Below are 23,801 nucleotides of genomic sequence, written 5' to 3'. Positions count from 1 at the left end.
TTATTTTTTGGATCTGAGCTAGTATCAGTTTGTTACATATGTTACTGAGAAAGGTAGATAATTCTGCTATAATGTGTTTCTTCTTCTTCTTCTTCAAATGACTACTATTTTACAATATATTACACTGTTTCTTGTTTTCTTTAAACTGAGATATTTTTGCATATTATTTAAAAGACTGAAAAATTTCCTAATTTTGAGTAAAATTTACTAAGAATGAGTATATTTTAACTTTTTACTCAAAATTTTAGAGTACAATGTGAATCAACTTTCATGAAAATAAATTTCCTTGCTTATTCTACATTTTGAAATTAAGTTTTATGAAAGCAAATTATAATTTAGGATTTAATGTATATTATTAGAGTATTTCTAATCCTTCTTGATTTAGAAATTATGTAAATGAATATTTTTGTTGATAATAACATTTCTTATATTTTAATGTTACCTATTCAGCTCATTTACATGAAATTGATGCATTTGTCAGTGAAGCTATGGAAATCTTATCAATTATGCCCCAGTCTGTGGAAGAGATAGGTAATGCAAATGTGCAGTATAGTAAACTACAAGAACAGAAGCCACAGGTGAGAATTACAAAGAAAGTTTAAAATTGATCTTATTTATTGGAGATGTTTAAATAGGTATTTTTTGTGGCGATTTAGAAATAGCATATAATTTCAATATTATAATGACGTCCATATAATCTAGTCCAAATGGTTAGTTCATGATTAGACATGTGATATTATGTTGGTATAATGAAACAGTGACAATAATGCCAGTGTTAAAAAGGAATGATCTCTTACTCTTTGTGACATCATGTATGAACCTGGGGATTATTATGCCAAGCTACGTAAATAAGCCAGACAAAGACAAATATCACATGATCGGACTTACATGTGGAATCTAATGAACAAAATAAACTGATAAACAAAATAGGTCCGGAGGCATGGGTGCATGAAACAGACTGACAGATCTCAGAGTGGAGCGTGATAGGGGGCTGGAAGAGATTAACTAAAGAACTTATATGCATACTGGAGGCCCGTTGCATGAAGAGATTCGTACAATAGGCCTTCTTTCCCCTGGCTGCTGGCACCGGTTTTCCTCCGGCACCCGGGACCCAGGCCTTTGCTCTGGCCGCAGCAGAGAAGCCAAGCCTCTTCAGTCTTCAGTCGTCTTCAGTCTTCAGTTGTCTTCAGTCTTTGCTCCGTGCCTGCATATTCAAATTAACCGCCATCTTTGTTGGGCTAATTTGCATACTCTTCCTGATAGGCTGGTGGGCGTAGCAGAGTGACACCAATTTGCATGTTTCTCTTTTATTAGTGTAGATATGCATAGACCTTGGACACAGACAACAGTGTGCTAAAGGCCTGGGATGGGGCAGGGCCTGGGTAAAGCGGGAAAATGGGGGACATATGTAATACTGTCAACAATGAAAAAATGCTTATTATTGGCTTCAGAAAAATTTGCAGTGTATTTTATGATGTGGATTATTAGAATAAGACTAAATTTAAATAATTCATGCTGCTACTTCAAGGGTTGTAATTTTAGCATGGTAAAGTGTAAAGTTAGAGCTGAATGAGAAACACACACGTACACACACACACACACACAATGGAGGAGCTCATAATTAGAGACAAAGATAACAGAGTGGTAAAGATTTAAACAACATATCCAGAAAGGTAGAGTCCAGAAGAGGCAAGCCAAAGTTTTATAAAACTTATTATGGATGATTTTAGTTATGTTTAGAGGAAGGAGGAGAAATAATTCAAATCAGAATAAAAATTTTATGTGTCCCTACTATGTGTTAGACTTAAAATTGAGAGTTTAAGGGTGAGTAAAGTAATATATCTTCATGGTGGGAGGAATTACAACATTTTTTATGATATATAAGGCTTAATGGTATAAATGAGGGTTTAAAGGCAAATAAAACAATGTATTTGTCTAGTAGAAGGAATTACCTAAAGAAGGAATGGAATTATGAGGAGTGGCAGTTAGTGAAAGCACAGAGGCACTCACTCATTTGCTTATTTGACAGATATGTATGGGTCGCTAGATGTATTCCAGGCTTTGTGCTAGGAGTAGGGATTGCAGCTGTGAACATGCTCTGTTCTCATGGAATGCACATTCATGTGTGGGGGAAGAGAGGGGAGAGGGAAAGGGAGGAGAAGAAGAGGGAGAGGAGAAAATGGGGAGAAGGAGTAAGAGAAGTGAAAGAGCAAGCATGCTCAGCTGGGTAGGTGGTCATGAGAGACCTTCTCAGACAGATGACATTTGAACTGAGACCTGGAAGATAAGCAGCAAACAAACCAGGCTGAGATTTTGAGGCAGATCATTCTAAGCAAATATTGTCTATTATGTAAGCACTGTGATTAAAAAATCTTCCTATGGATATTATTGCTTTGTTCATTAGTAAAAGTACAGTATTAATTTATAGGACACTTGTTTTATAGTGCTTTAAAAAACTTAAGCACTTCAAGCAGTTTAGCACCTATTCCTATACCTGGACCATTGAACAAGTTGCTAACTACATGACTCAGGACATTTCGAGTAGAAACATAATGCAGGAGCTTGATTTTACTTCTTCAGTTGTCAGTTTCTTAAGTACCCCTTTTCAGGGCTTTTCTTTCTTTATTAAGTAGGACATTTAATTAACTTATATTCTTAGGTAACCATTAATTTTAGTTATTTTAGAAACCTTTTTAGCATTTTCTTATGTATACAACATTTATAATAACAACTTTACTTTGAATAGCTATAGTATTATCTTTATGGATTTATAGTTTTATTCAGCCTCATGTTACCACTTTTAGTCTACTTTTTAAATTTCTAATGTCAGGCTGTCTTGGTTCAGTTTGTATATAATAATAATAAATAAACATTATAAACTTTATATCCAGGAATTTAACAAATTATTTAAAAGCAAATCTTGATTTTTAAAAAGCAAATCATGAAATAAAAATTAAAATGAATGGAATTAAAAAAGTGATGTTTTTTTCATTCCTTTGACCTTTAGATTTTGCCTTTATTTCAAGAAGCTGAAGATAAAAACAGACTTTTACGAACTGTGGCAGGCGGAGGTTTAGAAACAATTAGCAATCTGAAGGCTAAGTGGGATAAATTTGAGTTGATGATGGAAAGCCACCAACTTATGATTAAAGATCAGGTAAGATCCTTTTAGTCATTTTGTTAAAATGGAAACTTAATTTTTTCTCACAAGATTTCTTGCATTGTAGTTCAAGTTTATAAGAATTTTATATTGCTGATTAAATTGACTCCCTCAGTATTTCTATATAATGAAACACTTTATGATGATCTTTTCACGTAGTTTATCTTCACTTACTGCCATTCAAGAATACATGTAATGTTATTTTTATACTTTCTTATGAATTAATTTGTTTACTGCTGTGTATGGTATCTGTTAAGGGTACAACCTGGACGTTGCACATATCTATTGCACTCATATCCCATTGACCAGAATTTAATCTTATGCCCTTTAGCTGTATGGGAGATTGGGAAAGGCCCTCAGGTAGAACAACTGGCACTCATTAAACAACCTTTTTTTTTTTTTTTTTAATCACATTAGCTTTTTGCTAGTGAGTGCTGTTAATCACATGAATGATTTCCTAATGTTGATGTTTGTGAACTATCTCTTAATTTAAATTTGTGGTCTAATTTTATGCATCTGAATTATTTTTTTACACTTGAATTAATTAAAAATCATTTGAAATGTTAGTATTGATATTTTTCACTTAAATAGAAAATAGAAATAAAAATGTGAAAATAAAGTGAGATTTTACTCTGAATTAAATTATATAAACTCTGTTGGCTTATAGATTGAAGTGATGAAAGGAAATGTGAGATCACGTCTTCAGATCTATTATCAAGAATTGGAAAAATTTAAAGCTCGTTGGGACCAACTAAAGCCCGGCGATGATGTTATTGACACTGGCCAGCAAAATACCCTCGATGAAAGTGCAAAGTTAATAAAAGAGAAGAAAGTTGAGTTTGATGATCTTGAAGTCATAAGAAAAAAGCTGGTGTATGTTTTTTTTTTCTTTAAAATTGATAGTACTCATTTGAAAAAAATCTTATATATTAAGTTAGTAATTTTCTTATATCTGTTATCTTTGTCTTTCCTTACAAATTTCAATAGTTTAAGATACAAATAATAAGTGATCATGCTACTGCTTTCCTAGGAGTTGTGGTTAGATTATAAAAGGATACTAAAAGAAAAGCAAATTCTGGTTAGGTCTAAAAATAGAACAGAAAATTAAATTTATTGAAAAGTTAAAGTAGGGAGTTGGAATACTTACTTTCTGTGATCTCATTTTTTTTAAAGGAATATATAAAATGAATATATAAAATTACTTTCAGGCCTCAGAGGAAAAAAATGAAACTAGTAAAATAATAAAAAGAGACCTCAAATTAAAAATTTATTGTGTTATGTTATAATGATACAAAGTATTACATTTGAGCATTGTTTTATTTTTGATTATTTAGGCAAATGTAGCCATAAACTAATTGCTTTCATAGGTGAGTAGAAGTTTTAGTATCACACTTATTAAATGGTTTTACACCAATTAAATGAAGGATATCTTATATTCTAAAAGCTAACCCTTTCAATTGAGAATATTCTCATATTAATCCATAAATATATACAATTATGAATGTAAATTACATATTACATAACAAATAATGCACATAAAATATATATATGTTACCAACTTTGCTTTGACTCTCTTGTAAAAAATGCATATTAATGAATTTAGAAAAGATCATGCCTAAGTAAAAGCTCATGCCAACTTTAATTCTCAGGTAAAGTTGGCATAGTATCCCACTGTGTACCTCCACTATCAAACACACAAGCTTACACACACACACACACACACACACACACACACACATACACACACAGGGGATACAGTTAAATAATGATATTTAACAATTTTCCTTCTTTTAAAATGTAATGATATTTCATTATTTTTTAATAGTGATGATTGCCAGCATTTTGGACTAGAAGAGCCTAACTTCTCTTTGGCATACAGCATTTCTAAAGACATTGAGAGCTGTGCACAAATTTGGGCTCTTTATGAGGAGTTTCAGCAAGGATTTCAGGAAATGGCCAATGAAGATTGGATTACTTTTCGGTTTGATTCATAAATAATATTTAGATTTTTATGATTTGGTAGTGCTTTTTGGGATGTAAGTTTTAAGGTGTGTTTCTGGTATTTTATAGGACTAAGACGTATCTGTTTGAGGAATTTTTGATGACTTGGCATGACAAATTAAGAAAAGCTGAAGAACATTCAGTAATGACCGTGAAATTACAATCAGAAGTCGACAAATATAAAGTAAGATAGTTTTACTCATTCTATTTAAAAATTATCTTTTTATTATGTAGTAACAAGATGAATAATTAAATTTTTATACCTAATAGTAAATACAAATTTGCATTTTGCTCATATATGTATACATGCATCTTTTTCCCCCCCTTTTTTAACAGATGGTAATTCCTATCTTGAAATATGTGCGAGGGGAACATCTTTCTCCAGACCATTGGCTTGACCTTTTTCGTCTACTTGGCCTTCCTAGGGGGACTAGTCTAGAGAAATTACTGTTTGGTGATCTTCTCAGATTAGCTGATACAATTGTTGCCAAAGCTTCAGACCTTAAAGTAAGAATCACTTTCATAAATATCTTACATATCCGACCTTTTTAGCATGTGATTTTGCTTTATATTTGGTTATTTAATAAAAAAGCAAGTTAAATTTTTTTCTTCCCTTTAAGTAGTGGCAATGTTCCATTATTCCATCATTCTTTCAGTAGCAGTACATCTGAATATATCTAGCACTGTATATGAGAGTACAGAAACAATAATATAAACCTCTTATTTGAGAGAAAATATATGAAATAAAAATGTCTTACTTTAAAAAGGGAGTCAGCTTTAATAAAAAAATAAAATACAAATTATTTTACATGTAATACATTTAAAGTCATGGGATATATTATAAACAAAAGGTAAGGGATACAAAAATTAATGGAGTCAAACCCACAGCCAATTTGCCACTCAGATTAGAAAAGGTTTCAGGTAAAAGTAAAACTTGTCATAATTCTATCATTAAGTGGCAGACTTTCTATGTTTTGTTCTGCCCAGTCAATCTATATATATAAAAGCCTAAGTGACTGTTATGACTGAACGACCAGTCAGCCAGTCGCTATGATGCGTACTGACCACCAGGGGGCAGATGCTCAATGCAGGAGCTGCCCCCTGGTGGTCAGTGTGCTCCTACAGCCAACCTCCCACAGTCTCTCCCCCCTGTTGGCTGTCCCCCCCCCAGCCCCCCATAGGTCCCTAGCAGGTGGCCAGCCGGCCAACCTCCCGGGGTTCCTCACCTCGGCTGGCCAGCCCCCTGATAGGCCACGATTGCTGGCCAGGCCGAGAGACCCTAACCGTGCACAAATTCGTGCACTGAGCCTCTAGTATAAAAATAAAAGGACTCCTAATGTCAAATTGATCTATTTCCTACCTAAAATGTATGTTTGTTGATAACCCTGGAACATATTTAGATATTCATGAGGTTATAAATGCGACTGCTGTAGAAGATAAATCAGGATGGTTGCTAATCACTTTAGATGTATCAGAACTTAACACTTAAGTTACATACAATGTCTGAGGCATGCAAAACTTTAAATCTGATTGTTTTGTATTTTGTGATGGATGCTTGAATTTTCTTTAAAAAATTTTTTTTTATTGATTTCATAGAGGTAGGGAGAGGGGGAGAGAGATAGAAACATCAGTGATGAGAGAGAATCATGGATTGGCTGCCTCCTGCCTATTGGGGTGGAGCCTGCAACCTGGGCATGTGCCCTTGACTGGAATTGAACCTGGGACCCTTCAGTTTGCAGGCTGATGTTCTACCCACTGAGCCAAACCAGTTAGGGCAATGCTTGAATTTTCTGTTTTTCTTGGTTAGAAGTGGAAAACATAAGGTGCAGAACTTTAACCATGTGAACCTGGGTACTTTGTATCTGATATTCATGGATACATTAGCCAGTAATTCTCTTTTACCCTCTAAAATATAGCCACAGAAAAATATATCATCTTATAAATTAGACTTCTTACAATTTATTTATGTGATGATTAATGTTGAAGTAATAAACATGGATATTTTGTGTTAAATAGGATTTAAATAGTCGGGCACATGGTGAAGTTACAATCAGAGAAGCTTTACGTGAACTTGATCTTTGGGGAGTTGGAGCAGTGTTTACATTGACTGATTATGAAGACAGCCAAAAACGAACCATCAAGCTGATTAAAGACTGGAAAGATATAGTAAATCAAGTTGGAGATAATAGATGCCTTCTTCAGTCCTTAAAGGATTCTCCTTATTATAAAGGATTTGAAGATAAAGTGTCAATTTGGGAAAGAAAACTTGCACAGTTAGATGAGTACCTGCAGAATTTAAACCATATTCAGAGAAAGTGGGTGTATTTGGAGCCCATTTTTGGCCGTGGAGCATTGCCAAAAGAACAGGCACGCTTCAATAGAGTGGATGAAGATTTTAGGTCAGTACAACTACCTAAGACATAGACACATATGGCAGTTTTTATTCATATTATAAGGTGTTTAATGCAAGTAATTACTTTTTCATTATTAGAATCATCTGTGTATTCCAATTCTTTCTCTATGGTTATATAGCTACTAGAGGCCCGGTGCACAAAAATTTGTGCACTCGGGGGGGAGAGGGGGTCCCTCAGCCCGGCCTGTGCCCTCTTGCAGTCTGGGACCCCTTGGGAGATAACGACCTGCTGGCTTAGGCCTGCTTCTGGGTGGCAGAGGGCAGGCCCAATCCCTAGGTGCAGCCCCTGGTCGGGCTCAGAGCAGGGCCGATTGGGGAGTTGGGGCACCTTCCCCTGTCATGCACAGAGCAGGGCTGATTGGTAGGTTGTGATGCCACCCTCAGTCACGCTCAGGGTAGGGCCAATTGGGGGGTTGGGGCACCGTCCCCTGTCACACTCAAGGCAGGGTGGATGGGGAGGTTGCGGCGCCACCCCCTGTCACACACAGAGCAGGGCCAATCAGGGGGTTGGGGCGCTGCCCCCGTCACACACAGAGCAGTGCCCATCAGGGGGTTGGGGCACCGCCCTCTATCACCCACAGGGCAGGGCCGATCAGGGGTTTGGGGTGCCGCCACCCTCACACTCAGGGCAGGGCCGATGGGGAGGTTATGGCTCTACCCCATCACACACAGAGCAGGGCCCGTGGGGGTGGGGGAGGGTTGGGGAGCTCCCCCCTATCAGGCACAGAGCAGGGCTGCTCAGGGGGTTGGGGCCCCGCCCCCTGTCACACACAGGGCCTCAGGGCGATCAGGGGGTTTGGGCACTGCCCCCTGTCACACTGATCCCGGTGCCGGGAGGCATATTACCCTTTTACTATATATTGTAGAGGCCTGGTGCCTGGGTGGGGCTGGCTGGTTTGCCCTGAAGGGTGTCCTGGATCAGGGTGGGGGTCCCCACTGGGGTGCCTGGCCAGCCTGGGTGAGGGGATGATGGCTGTTTGCAGCTGGTCACACACCCTTCAGGGTGAGGGTCCCCACTGGGGTGCCTAGCCAGTCTGGGTGAGGGGCTGAGGAGTGACTGAAGTTCCCAACTGTTCCTTTTTTTCTGTTTTTTTTTTTTTTTTTTTTTTTTTTTTTTTATTCTGGGCCAGCTTTACCTTGAGGCTTGGCTCCAGTTCTTAGGCCTCCGCGGCTGAAAGTAGGTTTCTGGCCTTTGCTTACAATGTTGCGAATCTGCTGACTGAAGTCCGGCGGTATTTGTTACAATGTTTCTTAAACTGCCCGCTCAGAGGCCTGCAGCTTCAGGCGGGAACGTTGGTTTCCTCCAACAATCCTCCATCACTGAGGCAAGCAAGCCTCATGTTAGTTTCAAGCTGCCTGGCTGCCAGCCGCCATCTTGGCTGACAGTTAATTTGCATATCTCGCTGATTAGCCAATGAAAAGGGTAGCGGTCGTACGCCAATTACCATGTTTCTCTTTTATTAGTGTAGATTTCTGAGCAGCTATTTTCTCTCATTCAGCCATGTGCTTCCTGGACTGTTTTGAACTCGTTTCTCTTTTCTCTCTCTCTCTCTCTCTCTTTCTCTCTCTCTCTCTCTCTCTCTCTCTCTCTCTCTCTCTCTCTCTATCTCTCTCTCTCTCTCTATATATATATATATATATATATAATATTTCCTTGAGTCACCAAGTCACAACTTTGCTATTGTAAATTTATTGGGCATTTTTCTTATCTCTGACTAGTATTTAATAGAGTTAAGCAAATTTTTTTTTTTTCTTATAGAGTTTCTTCCCTTGGCTTCTGTGACGCTGTCCTTTCCTGTTTCCGCCTGTCTCTCTGGTTCTGCTCCTAGTTCCTAGTGCTGAGCCCTCTCAAAACATTGAGATGTAAACATCTCCAGCTTTCAGCCTTAGGTTCTTTTCTCACTCTATTTTCTCCTTTTATTTCCTGATGTCTTCTCAACCTCTATATTAAGCCCATATTTCTTTTCTGAGAAATATCAGAATTAAAATGATGAGTTTATCCCTTTCCCACAGATATTTTCTCTTTTAGATTCTGTGTCAATAAATGGTACCACCTAAAGGCTCAAAGCAGAAATAGAATGGACATCTTTGATAACTCATGCCTTTTTCAAATCTATTAAATTAGCAAATTTAACCCAATTAATTCACTTACTATAGTTTAATATGCCCTTTATATTTCTACTTTTAAAATTTTATTCTAAAGCACTTTTGTTGTCACTAACTTTGAGTACTGCCTAACCTTCTGACTTATTCTTGTCATTGCTTAACAAGTTTTTCATACAACAGCCAGAATAATTTTTTAAAAAGTGAAGTTTCATCATTTCTTTACTTTGTTGCTTTAAGTAAACTTTAAAATGGTTTCCTTTTGCTCTAAGGATGAAAAATGATCTGCCCCCTGTCCATTTCTCTACCTTTTTTCGTGCTGTTCTCCTTTCTGCATTCGTGCCTTGAGCCTGTCGCTTCTCAGGCATTCCAAGCTGCTTTCCAGGATCTTTGCCAGAAACGGTTTCCCTCGTCATCACCGACTTCTCTTTTTATTCATCATCTCAGCTTAAATTACTTCCTCCGAGAAGCTATAGAGTTGGCCTATTAGCCACTTTACTAGTACTTTGTAATGTCCTTTTTAGCAGTTATTATAACTTTATTGAAATGTTATGAGAAATCATTTAACGTTTTTCTCTGTCACTAGCCTAATAGCTCCATGATGTGGGGCTTAATGTTTGTTTAGCGAATAAATGAAATGAAAGAATTTGCAGTATGGGAAGTTAAAAATGGTAATGGGGTATTATTAATTTTAGCATTATTTATTAGCAGCATAATTATGTGTTGGTGTTGTATAGGGTTATCTCTAGTTTGTGTTTGTTTTAAGCAGGTTAATAAATATCTCAATATATGTCAGCCAAAAAGCTGTTAAAATAGATGTGAAAATGACTGTTATTTTCTTTGCTTAGATCAATAATGACTGACATCAAGAAAGACAACAGAGTTACAACGTTAACTACTCATGCAGGAATCAGAAATTGTCTACTGAAAATACTTGATCAGCTACAAAGATGTCAGAAATCATTAAATGAATTTTTGGAGGCATGTTTTTTAAAAATATTTATGTAATAAATTGTAAACTACTTAACAGTACTTTTTTGAAAAGAAAAGGTTATTTTTTTTTGTTTTACTTTTATTAGGAAAAACGCTCAGCATTTCCAAGATTTTATTTTATTGGTGATGATGACTTGTTAGAAATATTGGGCCAGTCTACCAATCCTTCAGTAATTCAGTCTCACCTTAAGAAGCTGTTTGCTGGTAAGATTCAACATTTATTCAACCGATATTTATTGAGTTTCAACTATCTGCCAGACATAATGCTAGACTCTTAGGTAGACTATTGAATAAAATACAGCTCATACACACATAGAACTTATAGTTTAGTAGGGGAGCTAAATTAGTAAGTTGATAAATATAGTATGACAGTTCCCATGGTCAATATAAGTAAATGGCATTATATCTGCATCTATGAAGGCATTTAGGTCAGTTTTGGGACATCATAAAGAAGGTGACTTCTAACATGAGACTGAAGAATGTATACTAGTAGGTGTTAGTTAGAAGAAAGATGGGGAGGCAGAGGGAATAGGTTCTGCAGAGGCTTGGAAGTGAAGGAGAACATGTCCCTTCATTACTGAGTTCAAGATCTCCTGAATGATATCCAAGTGGAGATATTTAATAGGCAATTATTGTCAGCAAAGATACCTGGGATGGAGATGTAAACTTAGGAATTATTTGTATATAGATAATAACCACTCTATGGAAATAGGTAAGATTACTTAAAAAAAAGTGTAGAGTAATAGTGCCATATTCTTTGACATTGTTGAATCAGTTTTGCTGGGTAATTGCAAATGGAATTGCTTTGCTGCAAAAATAATGATGATTATTTTTTTCTTAAAATATCTCATTTTTTTAGAAAAGAGTCATATTTTTCAAATTAACTTTAAGAAATAAAAATTTTTCTTTATCTTTACTTATAATTAGGGATCAGCAAATTATAGACCCACAGGCCAAATCTGGCTCACTGCCAGTTTCTTTTTAAGTTATAACTTTTTTTTTTATTCTTTATTGTTGAAAGTATTACATATGTTCCCTTTTTACCCCCATTGACCCCCTCCAGGCTACCCCCACCCCTAGGCCCAAGTCTTCAGCACCCTATTGTCTGTGTCCATGGGTTATGCATATATGCATACAAGGTATTTGGTTGATTACCTCCCACCCATCCACCCTCCCCCGCCTCCCTTCTGAGATTTTGCACTGTTCCATGCTTCCTTGTCTCTGAATCCACTTTGTTCACCAGCTTATTTTGTTACTTAGATTCCACGTATGAGTGCTATCATGTGATACTTGTCTTTCTCTTACTAACTTATTTCATTTAGCATGATACTCTCTAGGTCCCTTATGCTGTCTCAAAGGTTAAGAGAGTCTTCTTTTTTACAGCTGCATAGTATTCCACGTTCCATAATGTTTTCCATAATGGTTGCACAGTCTGCATTCCCATCAGCAGTGTACTAGGGTTCCCTTTTCTCCACATCCTTGCCAGCACTTGTCATTTGTTAATTTGTTGATGGTAGCCATTCTGACAGGTGTGAGGTGATACCTCATTGTTGTTTTAATTTTCATCTCTCTGATGATCAGTGACTTTGAACATTTTTCATATGCATTTTGACCATCTGTATGTCCTCTTTGGAAAGGTGTCTATTTAGGTCCTTTGCCAATTTTTTAATTGGATTGTTTGTTTTCCTTCTTTTAGGTTGAATGAATTCCTTATATATTTTGGGTATTAATCCTTTATCATATGTGTCATTGCTGAATATGTTCTCTCATACAGTGGCTCTCTTGTTTTATGGATGGTATCTTTTGCTGTGCAGAGCTTTTTATTTTGATGTAGTCCTATTTGTTTATTTTCTCCTTAGTTTCCTTTGCCCTAGGAGATATATCTATAAACATATTGCTATGAGAGATGTCTAGGATTTTGCTGTCTATGGTTTCTTCTAGGATTTTTATGGTTTCACAAGTTACATTTAAGTCTTTTATCCATTTTGAGTTTATTCTTGTGTATGGTTTAAGTTGGTGGTCTAGTTTCCATTTTTGCATGTATCTGTCCAATTTTCCCAACACCATTTATTGAAGAGACTGTCTTGACTCCATTGTAGACTCTTGCCTCCTTTGTCAAATATTAATTGAGTATAATGACTGGGGTTGATTTCTGGGTTCTCTGTCTGTCCCATTGATCTACATGCCCGTTCTTATGCCAGTACCAGACTGTTTTGGCTTTGTAGTATAACTTGAAATCTGGTATTGTGATTCTTCCAAATTTGTTCTTCTTTCTCAGGATTGCTGCAGCTATTTGGGGTCTATTTGATTACATATAAATTTTTGGAGTATTTGTTCTAGGTCTGTGAAATATGCTGTTGGTATTTTAATACGGATTGCATTGAATCTGTAGATTGCCTTGGGTAGTATGGACATTTTAATGATGTTGATTCTACCAATTCATGAACACACTATATCCTTGCAATTGTTTATATCTTCTATCTCTTTTTTCAGTGTCCTGTAGTTTTCTGAGTATAGGTCTTTGGCCTCCTTGATTAAGTTTATTCCTAAGTACCATAATTTTTTTTTTTTTTTTACAGTGGTAAATAGGATTGTTTTTTAGGTTTCTCTTTCTGTGAGTTCATTATTAGTGTGTACAAAAGCCATCAATTTTTGGGTGTTGATTTTGTATACTGCTACATTGCCAAATTCATTTATTAAATCCAGTAGTTTTTTTGGTGGATTCTTTAGGGTTTTCTATGTACAATATCATGTCACCTGCAAATAATGACAGTTTTATTTCTTCTTTTCCAATTTGGATACCTTTTATTTATTCTTCTTGTCTGATCGCTATGGCTAGCACTTCCAGTAATATCTATATATAAGAGCCTAAGTGGCTGTTATGACCTGTTGACCGAATGACCAGTTGACCGGTTGCTATGATGCTCACTGACCACCAGAGGGCAGACGCTCAGCGTAGGAGCTACCACCTGGTGGTCAGTGCACTCACACAGCCAACCTCCCATGGCCGGCCAACCTCCCACAGTCCCTCCCCCCGGCTGGCCGGCACCAGTTGGCTCTGATTGGGACTGGGCAAGACGGCCTCAATAGTTCATAGTTACTATATCTTTTCTCATGCTGTTGAGCTCTAATTGCTGGCCAGGCCGAGGGACTCCACCAATGCATGAATTTGTGCACTGGGCCTCTAGTGTTGAATAAGAATGGTGAAAGTGGGCATCCCTGTCTTATTCCTGTTCTTAGATGAAATGTTTTTAGTTTTTGCCCATTAAGTATGATGTTGGCTTTAGGTTTGACATATATAAACTTCCCTCTCAGGACTGCTTTTGTTGTGTCTCAGAGATTCTACTTAGCCTCCATGTGTTTGAGTGTTTTGGGGTGTTTTTACTGTAGTTGCTTTCTAATTTCATTCCACTGTGATCTGAGAAGCTGTTTGATGTGATTTTAGTCTTCTTAAACTTGTAAAGACTTGTTTTGTGTCCTAACATGTGGTCTATCTTTGTGAGTGATCCATGTGTAATTGAGAAGAATGTATATTCTGCTGCTTTGGGGTGAAATGTTCTATAAATGTCAATTAAATCCATCTGATCCAGTGTGTCCTTTAGAGTCAATGTTTTTTTGTTAAGTTTTTGTCTGGAAGATCTATCCAGTGAAGTCAGAAGGGTGTTAAAGTCCCCTACTATGACTGTATTGTTGCTGATCTCTCCATTAAAGTCGTCTAAAAGTTTTTTAAAATATATTTAGTTGCTCATATATTGGGTGTATAATGTTTACCAGTGTTATATCCTATTGTTGGATTGATCCCTTTAGTATTATGTAGTGACCTTTGTTGTCTCTTGTGGTGGCCTTCATTCCAAAGTCTATTTTGTCGGATATGAGTATTGCTATTCCAGCTTATTTTTCTTTTCCATTTGTATGGACAATTTTTTTCCATCCCTTCACTCTTATCCTGTGTGTCTTTTGTTTTGATGTGGGTCTCTTGTAGACAGCATATAGTTGGGTCATGTTTTTGTATCCATTTAGCTACCCAATGCCTTTTTATTGGAGCATTTCATCCATTTACATTTAGGGTTTTTTTTGATAGTTACTTATTTGCTTCCATTTTAAATATGTATATCTAGGTTTCTCTCTCTGTTTCTTCTCATTACAGCAGTCCCTTTTATCATTTCTTGTAATGCTGGTTTGGTGGCGATGTACTCCTTTAACTTTATTTTTGTCATTGAAGCTCTTTATTTGACTGTCTATTTTGAATGATGGCCTTGCTAGATATAGTAATCTTGGTTTCAGATTCTTGTTTCTATTACCTTGAGTACTTCATGCCATTCCCTTCTGGTCTGTAGAGTTTCTGATGAGAAATCAAGTGTCAGCCTTATCAGAGCTCCTTTGTAGGTAACAGTTTTCTTTTCTCTTGCTGTCTTTAAGATTCTCTCTTTGTCTCTAATTTTTGGCATTTTCATTATGATGTGTCTGGGCGTGGGCCTGTTTGGGTTCTTCTTGCTTGGGGTTCTCTGTGCCCCCTGAACCTGTGTGACCTTTTTCCTTTACCAGGTTAGGGAAGTTTTCTGCCAATATTTCTTCAAACACATTCTCTATCCCTTTCTCCCTTTCTGCCTCTTCTGTTACACCAGCTATTCGAATATTGTTATGTTTCACATTGTCCCACAACTCCCTTAAGCTCTCCTCATGTATTTTAATTGTTTTTTTCTTTTTGGTTCTCTGATTTTTTTCAATGCTGTTTTCTAATTTACTAATTTGATCCTGAGCTTCCCCTAATCTGCTGTGTATGCCTTCCAATGTGTTCTTTATTTGTGTTTTGTCATTCTTTATTTCTGACTGTTCTTTTTTCATAGTTACTATATCTTTTCTCATGCTCTTGAGCATCTTTACCATCAGATAAATTTCTTATCTCTGTTTCATTTATCTCTTCTTCTGGAGAATTTTCTTGTTCTTTCGTTAGGGGGTTGTTTCTTTGTCCCTTCATTTTGGCTGTCTGGGTTTTAACTGTGTATTAGGTAGATCTTATATGCTTCTCAATCTCTAGTGCAGGACAGTGTCAAATACTGTTTCTAACTAATTAGATCAGGCAAAGACTCAAAGCCTCTGGAGACCGCCTCTGCCTATAGCCTGATAGGATTCTGATTTGGATTGCCCCCAGGCAATTGTCCTCAGGTGTGGCGAGAGTTTTTTTTCAACAAGGTGGGGCAGTTGCTTCTGCCTGGAGGCTAATTGTTATTTTCAGTCTCTTCAGTGACCTCAGGGGAATGTGTTTTCCAATAGGATGGGTCAACTGTCTTCCCCCCAGGCAGGGCAAATATTTATCTAGGAAAGATGTCCTCTGCTGCAGGAGGGAATGACTCAGCACAGGAAACTGGGGGTGTCTGCCTTCTGAGCTCTAACTTCTTAGTCCCCAATCCTGGCTTCTTCTCACTCAGCTACAGTCCACCCTGCTCTTCTTCTGCCTAAGCACTATGTGGCTGGCTCGACATGGAATTTTGTATGTTGGCCCTTTAAGAGGCTCCCTGAATTTCTAGCTGTAGCTCCCTCGCAGACAGCAACCCTACTCCTTTTCACAGCCAGATGTTACATGGGTACCCTTCTTAGTTGTGGTGCTCTCTGCTTGGGGGCCCAGCTTGGGGATTAGATTCTAGAGTTCTCAGTGGCAACCCCGCACAGCTGAGATATCTGTCTGGAACTTTAGTTGCTGTCAGTGGGTATCAAGCCAGCCCTTTCACGCCTCCGCCCCTCCTACCAGTCTCTATGCAGTCTCCACTTTAGGTCCTCGCATATCAAGTTCTCTCTAGTGAGTCTTCTGTTGATTATTCAGGAAGTTTTTTTGTATTTTAGTTGTAATTCCAGTGTGTTCCTGGGAACGTGTTTGTGCAGCATCCACTTACTCTGCTGCCATTTTTAATCTCTCACTGCCAGTGTTTTTAGAAGAAAATTTTGTTGGCACACTGTCACACTCATAACACTATCACGCTATTGTCTATAGCTGACTTTATGCTACTGGCACAGATTTGGTTAGTTGATACAGAGAATCATGGCTTGTAGAAACCGAAAATATTTACTCTGGTGCTTTGCAGAAGTATTAACCACTGTCTATATGAAGTTTTAAGATGTTTATAACTGTGGGCTGTGGGCGGTAGTGGAAAGAGCTCTTGGAATCAGAAGGCTTGCAATCAAGCTCTACCTGTACTATTTATTAGTCAGTTTTAATTAATTGTTACCGCTCTGAAAATTTGAAAATAATAACTTATAGCGTTTTCTGGGATCAAAATTAGTTAATGTATTTAGGCTTTTTGTTGTTGTTAAATATTAAACAAATATTCAAATTTTGGGGAAGGGCAGTCTTATTTGCCCTCCCCCTTTCTCTCATCTTTTTGCCTCAAATCAGTTGAATCATCAGTCTGTATTCTTATGCACTAATTTGTGTCTGACTTTTTTTTCTCACAATGTTTTGAGATACCAACCTTATATTTTATTGTTTTAAATTACTGAATAACATTTCATTGTTTGAATATATCACCGTTTATTCATTTACCTGTTGATGGGCTTGGGTTGTTTCCTCTTGTTGGTTATTAAAAGCTATTGTATTACATTATATGCTAAAATTAACATAATTCTATTGCATTGTCATATTTTTTATGAAGTATATATTATGTGATAACCATATATGATTTCTAATAATCATTTTTTATTTAAATTGTTGCTTTTATAATGTAGGTATTAATAGTGTATGTTTTGATAATGAGTCAAGACATATAATTGCAATGAAATCTTTGGAGGGCGAAGTTGTACCTTTAAAAAATAAAGTTCTTCTATCAGATAATGTAGAGGTAAGTAATTCTTTTTCATGTATGAAAATTAAAAGAATTAAGTGTATGAACTTTATATAAAAATTATTTAGTCAATTTGTAGGGTAAAGTTGGTTAATTTAGAAAATAATTTGTTTTTTTGTTTTATTCAGAATGATTTGATATTAAAGGGAATACGGATTTTTAATCTTTGGAAGGCAGTATATAATTATGGAAAGAGCCTTTGCTTGGAGTAAAAAAGACTTGGATAATAATCTTAGCTACAAAACTTATTAGCTATGTGACTTAGAATCTGTTTTCTTATCTGTAAAATGGGAATCTCATTATTTGTTGTAAAGGCTTTCTTTTGAAAATTAAATGAGATAACTGACTTTAAGCATATTATGTAGTGTTTGGAACATAAGTACTCCATAAGTCTTAGTTCTCTTTTCTTTTATAAATGAGTTGTATGGCCCTGGATGGCAACCTCAGTGGTTAGAGCGTCAGCTCCTGCACTAAAGGCTTGGGTTTGATTCCTGGTAAAGAGCACATACCGGGGTTGCAGGTTCAATCCCCGGCCCCATTTGAGGCGTGTGTGTGAGGCAACCAATCGTTGAGTCTCTCACATTGATGTTTTTCTCTGTCTCTTTCCTCTCTCTGTTTCTCTTCCTCCTCCCCCTCCCATTCACTTACTCTGAAAATCAATGGAAAAAATATCCTTGGTGAGGATTAATAAAAATGAGTTGTATAAGATGATTAAGGTGAATTAGTAAGCTTGCAGCTAGTGCATTTGCAGAATAGCTATAGTTAATTGGTTCTTTAGGACTGAAAGTGAATTCTCAAAGGCCTATTACAGGTATATAGCTAAAACCAAATAGCAGTAGATTGCATCACATTAAATTATAATTTTTAGGTTCCAGAATTATTTTCCAACTGAAGTCAAAGGCCATGTCTTATCATGCATGTATCTATACAGTTTAGCCAAAGGACTGTTCCTGATTGGGCCTCAACATTTTATCAGGTGATTGAAAGCACAGAAGTATTTTAAAATAGCGCCCATGGTTGGTCGGAGCTCCAGTTGCGCAATCGGTTAGCGCGCGGTACTTATAAAATAGCGCCCATGGTTGGTAAAGAGTTTTGTTGCTTTCTGCTGTTGTTTTCCTTCCTGTAGTTTTATTGAGACTAGATGAGCAGAGAGAGGAAGAGCTTAAGTTTTAGAATTGGACTAGAGCAAATTTTCCAGCAGAGGAAAACTGAAGTCTGGAAGTGTCTGTGATGATGAGCTTTGCATAGACAAAGTTCTTCACTCTTTTGCTTCAGTGGCTTTGGAGCTGAGTAAAGTATCATATTGTTTTTAATATTGGAAAGAGCTCTAAAGTTAAATAGAAAAACTAGAACATAGAGTTAAAGTAAGTAATGAAAAGCTATTTAAGATTGCAGCTTTTACTCTTAGATTTTATTGCAAATGATAGTCTTTTAAAGTTAAGTAAGTAGTGATTCATAAATATTTATTTATTATACTTTTATTAATCATGCACCCCCATGTTTATAGCAGTGTAATTTATAATAGGTAAGATTTAGAAGTAGATCAGTGTCCATTAGCAGATGAGTGGATAAAAAAGCTGTGGTACATTTATACAATGGAATACTATGCAGCAGTAAAAAAGAAAGAACTCTTACCATTTGCAATAGCAAATAAAGCCAGTCAGAAAAATATAAGTATTACATGACACCTCACTCAGATGTAGAATCTAATGAACAAAATAAACTGACGAACAAAATAGATCCAGAGACATATAATCATGGAACAGACTTTGGAACCTCAGAGGGAAGGCGGAGGAGGGTGGGTGGTGGGAAAAGATTAACTAAAGAACTTGTATGCATATATGCATTACCCATGGACACAGACAATAGGTTGGTGAAGGCCTGGGTCGGGGGTGTGGGGGAAGGCTAGAAGGGGTCAATGGGAGAAAAAAGGGGACATATGTAATATTTTCAGCAATAAAGATTACAAAAAATAAAAACAGATGAAATGTGAAAGTTAAAAAGATAGATTATATATCTGTTTTATGATATGCATATATTATTTTCTAACTTTATTTTTAGAATTGGTTAAATGCTTTGGCCTTGGAAATGAAGCAGACTTTGAAACAGTTGTTGACAGAATGTGTTACTGCTGGACGAAGTTCTCAAGGTGCAATTGACTCATCCTTGTTCCCATCACAGGTAAGGAGGCTTATGTCTGGAGAGAACATGGCATCCTGGGATGCTCCCTGACCTAGAGTAGAGTCCCAGGGCTCAAACAACTGACATCTCTGTGCTCCTTTTATCTAACAGTTATCATTGACAAATTGCTTAATTTCTGCGTCTGAGTTTCCTCATCTGTAAAATGTGAGGGAAGAACTGCATGATAGTGAAGTTCTCTTCTATCTCCATTAATTTGCTATAATTCGATTCTTTCAAGCAGAAAGCATGCTGAGATATAAGCAGCCAGGCCGGCGGGGAATAGAATGTGGAGGGAGAATCAGTCATGTAGTAGCTTCCTCCTTCCTGATGTTAGTCCATCATTGATGGAAGGGCACAGGATAGATAACACTGACTCCCCCGCCCCCCCGCTCCCATGGACTCATCTAAGACAGCGGTTCTCAACCTGTGGGTTGCGACCCCTTTGGGGGTCGAATGACCCTTTCACAGGGATTTTATTGATTTTGAGAGAGAGAGAGAGGGAGAGAGAGAGAGAGAGAGAGAGAGAGAGAGAGAGAGAGAAAGAGAAATATATTAGTTGCCTCCCATACATCCCTCCCAGCCCCCCATGATTGAACTTGTAACCGAACCTGCAACCTAAGTATGTGCCCTGACCAGAAATCAAACCTGCAACCTTTTGGTGTATGGATGACACTCCAACGAACTGACCCACCTGGCCAGAGCTGTATGTAACTTTTGACTCCCCCAAAAATTATCTGCAGTGGTCCCTTGGTTACCTGTAAAGGATTGGCTCCAGAATACCTCCCCATCCCACCCTCTCACCACCCCTCTGCCCCCGACTGCAAATATCAAAATCTAAGGATGTTCAAGTCCTTTATATAAAATGGCACCAAACAGTATTTTGATCCACAGTTGGTTGAATCCCCTGATGCTAAACGCAGGGATATGAAGTGCTGACTCTATGCAGGGTGGGGCAAGTAGGTTTACAGTTGTGAGTACATGAAACAGATTTTATTCTTGTGTTATTATTTGTTAATTATTGTATTATTTTCCATGTGAACAATTGTAAACCTACTTTTGCCCCACCCCATATTTTTTGAAAACGTGTGTATAAGTGAACTGATGCAGTTCAAACCCATCTTGTTCAAGGGTCCACTATTGTTCATTAATCTATCAAAACAACGAATTCTAGTTTATTAGTGGTATGCTAAGAAAAAGTATGTCAAGAGCATTTCCATGAGGGGATAGAATGATATAAGTCATCACATGAATGTCTGGTACAGGTTATTATATACTGTTAATTCAGTTCTTTAAAGGTATTTTTGTAAGGATCTGAGAATTCACTTTCTGGTCTGGGAAGGAAGTAGCAGGGTAAGTGGAAAGAATCTGACAGCCTTGGGTTCAAATCCTGCCTTTTCCAGTTATTCTCTGAGTGATTCTTTTTGACATTTAGTTAAGAGAATGTAATAATACTGACATTGCCAACTCATTTTGATTAGATCATGTAATGTTTGCAGAGCACTGTTAGAGATCATTACATTCTAATGAATAATATTAGTGCCCATGCACATATGTTAATGGTAACGTGACTTTAGAAGTAGCCAAGAGTGTATCTTTTTTTTCTTCTATTTTTTTAAGAGTGTATCTTGACTATCATTTCTGTTAGTCTCTCACAGAAATTGTATGTCAGACTGTTAGTAATTGAGATGATTTATGTGTATTTATAGTACAGAAATTCAGGAGTATTGCCTGAAAAAAATTCACATGTATCAGTATTAGTGTGGAGGTGGTGAGTGAATATTTTAGTAAGAAAAATAAAGAGCAGAGTCTTTTCACAAAAAAGCAGATTTGGATATGCTTAAATGCTTCACCATATATCTGATTAAAGAAGCTGGTGAGTTTGGCAGATAACAAAGTATGGTAGATAACTTTGCCCTGGAAAGAGTTACTAATTGGCTTTCTCTTCCATAAATGAATCTAATATGATATTTACACAATGTTTTAAGTTAGAGCAAGACAGTAGCTTAGCCTGTTATACTAAATTATAAAATGCATATGTAGATAACTAAATGACTTAACCTGTTAATAGAAGCATTTGATGATATTCATCTGGATGCTGAAATTTATATAGCACAAAAAACAATATGTTCAATAATAATAGGTGAATAGGTTTGCTGTTTTAATATGATGGTGGATTATGCCTTTAATTTAAAGGAGGATATTGATTTACCTTGTTTGTCTAAGAACTGTATCAAACTATTTTAATATAAGTTTTCAAAGACTGGTATTTAAATGTACAATTGACTTTATTAGTAGTCTTGCTATATTAAAGAAAGCCTCTGAAGCAGGATGAGCGTCTCCAGTTTTATATAAAGGTAAGATACCTATATTGATCTAGAGCTAGTTTCTGTTTTTTGCGTGTTAGACTGAAAGATAGGACAGATCTTAATTTAAGATAAAATTGGAATTTGAAATGGCAGACTACAGTAATACAGTGAGAGATTATTTGGGACGCTAGCAGATTACTTATTAAATAGAATGTGTCATACTCTGTTATCTTTGCATCTTACTGGTCGAAAAGAACCCATTTATGAGGAGAGTCAGGGGAAGAAAGTACCAAGTCCCTTCTCTTACCATAAGCTTGGTGAGATTAGGACCCACCAAATAGGCCTATGGGAGATAGTATGAGTTCTGAGAAGTAAGCTTGGGCTGCATTCTCTGTTAATATTTGAGGTACCAAAAGGGCATTCAGGTACAGAAATTCAATACAATAGAAATTTTGGGGAAAAGGGTTTCTTTTCTTGAGTTGATAAAATATTCCTAAAATCACCTCTTAAAAATATGTTTTCTCTTAATTTAATAGATATTATGCTTGGCGGAGCAGATTAAATTTACTGAAGATGTAGAAAATGCTATCCAAGATCACAGCCTTCATCAGATTGAAGCACAACTAGTAAATAAGTTAGAGCACTATACTGACATCGACACAAGTTCTGAAGATTCGGGCAATACTGGTATGGGAAAACGTTTTATTTTCTGCCTACTTTTCAGTTATTTGAACACTTTTTGGTATTCTATCTTAATTCATTTATTGTTTCTGGCTATCTAGTTTGGACGTTACTTTAGAAGTTACTATATATATATATATATATATATATGTAACTTTTAAATTGTACTTAAAATGCAGAAACCTTACTATAATATAGTTTTCTTTATATCCCACTTTTTATCTTGGTGTTGACTTAATGTTACATCTACATACATTGAAAACTCCATGAGATTATATTGTATTTTTTTGCCTTTAACCATCAAACATTTTTAAAGGACTCAAGAGAAAAATAGTCTATTATATTCACCTAGATGCTTACCATTTCAGTTGCCCTTCCTTCATCTTGATGCTCCAAGTTTCCTTCTTGTACCTTTTTCCTTCTGTTTGAAGAACTTCCTTTAGTAATTCTTTTAGAGCAGGATTGTTTGTTGTCTATGAATTCTCATAGATTTCCTTCATCTGAGAATGTCTTTATTCCTTCCATCTTTCTTATGTGATTTGATTTTTTTTGTTCTTTGCATGTTGAATGATTTTGGATTGTATCCTGGACATTTTGAAAATTGTGTTATAGAGTCTGGATTTTGTTTGAATCCCCTGGATTAATGTAATATTAAAATATCAATGTTGATATTTTTCATTTAGCAATTGATCATATTTGGTTCAGGCCACAAGTTCCAGCAAACCTTCTGTGGGTGTGGTTCCATTGTCGTTTCTGTTTTCCAAATCTACTGTGCTAGTATAGATCTGCACGTGTGAACCATCTAGATGTAGTGGCCAGTTCTCAGAGTCTTTGGTTTGATGTTGAGGATGAGACCTGCACAGTTTGGAGATGAGCCTGAATTCATAAGCAAGTTTATAGGGTCGTTTTTCTAATCTCTTTTCTCTCCATGGTCTTCCCAGTAGTTTCTGGTTCCATTGGGCCCCCCTTTTTGGTCCTCTGGCCAGAAAGCTGAGGTTTCATATACTTTATACTTTCCTGCACACTATCAATGACCACACTCATAATGTGGGCCAATTGATGGGAGAACACAGAGAGAAAAAGAGCAGCAGCGGTTTGTCCTACTCTTTCAGGATCATAGCTTCTCT

General features: G+C 36.7%; 1 protein-coding gene across 2 annotated transcripts in view; it reads left to right on the top strand.

The window, feature by feature from the left end:
* The window catches only part of DYNC2H1 (dynein cytoplasmic 2 heavy chain 1), a 310,341-nt gene that overhangs the window by 36,670 nt on the left and 249,870 nt on the right, over nucleotides 1–23,801 (top strand). For both annotated transcript variants that reach the window (XM_081098792.1, XM_081098791.1), the window contains exons 20-31: nucleotides 451–578; nucleotides 3,008–3,157; nucleotides 3,828–4,033; nucleotides 4,986–5,141; nucleotides 5,231–5,345; nucleotides 5,498–5,668; nucleotides 7,178–7,560; nucleotides 10,526–10,658; nucleotides 10,757–10,874; nucleotides 17,391–17,503; nucleotides 19,568–19,687; nucleotides 22,530–22,680. In XM_081098792.1, the coding sequence (XP_080954918.1) occupies nucleotides 451–578; nucleotides 3,008–3,157; nucleotides 3,828–4,033; nucleotides 4,986–5,141; nucleotides 5,231–5,345; nucleotides 5,498–5,668; nucleotides 7,178–7,560; nucleotides 10,526–10,658; nucleotides 10,757–10,874; nucleotides 17,391–17,503; nucleotides 19,568–19,687; nucleotides 22,530–22,680 (1,944 nt within the window). The remainder of the gene's footprint in view (nucleotides 1–450; nucleotides 579–3,007; nucleotides 3,158–3,827; nucleotides 4,034–4,985; nucleotides 5,142–5,230; nucleotides 5,346–5,497; nucleotides 5,669–7,177; nucleotides 7,561–10,525; nucleotides 10,659–10,756; nucleotides 10,875–17,390; nucleotides 17,504–19,567; nucleotides 19,688–22,529; nucleotides 22,681–23,801) is intronic.

This window comes from Myotis nattereri (genome assembly GCF_964212035.1).
Source record: "Myotis nattereri genome assembly, chromosome: 9".
Classification (NCBI taxonomy): Eukaryota; Metazoa; Chordata; class Mammalia; order Chiroptera; family Vespertilionidae; genus Myotis; species Myotis nattereri.
Note: the sequence above shows the minus strand (reverse complement) of the source record. Positions and strands in the feature narration are given on the sequence as shown.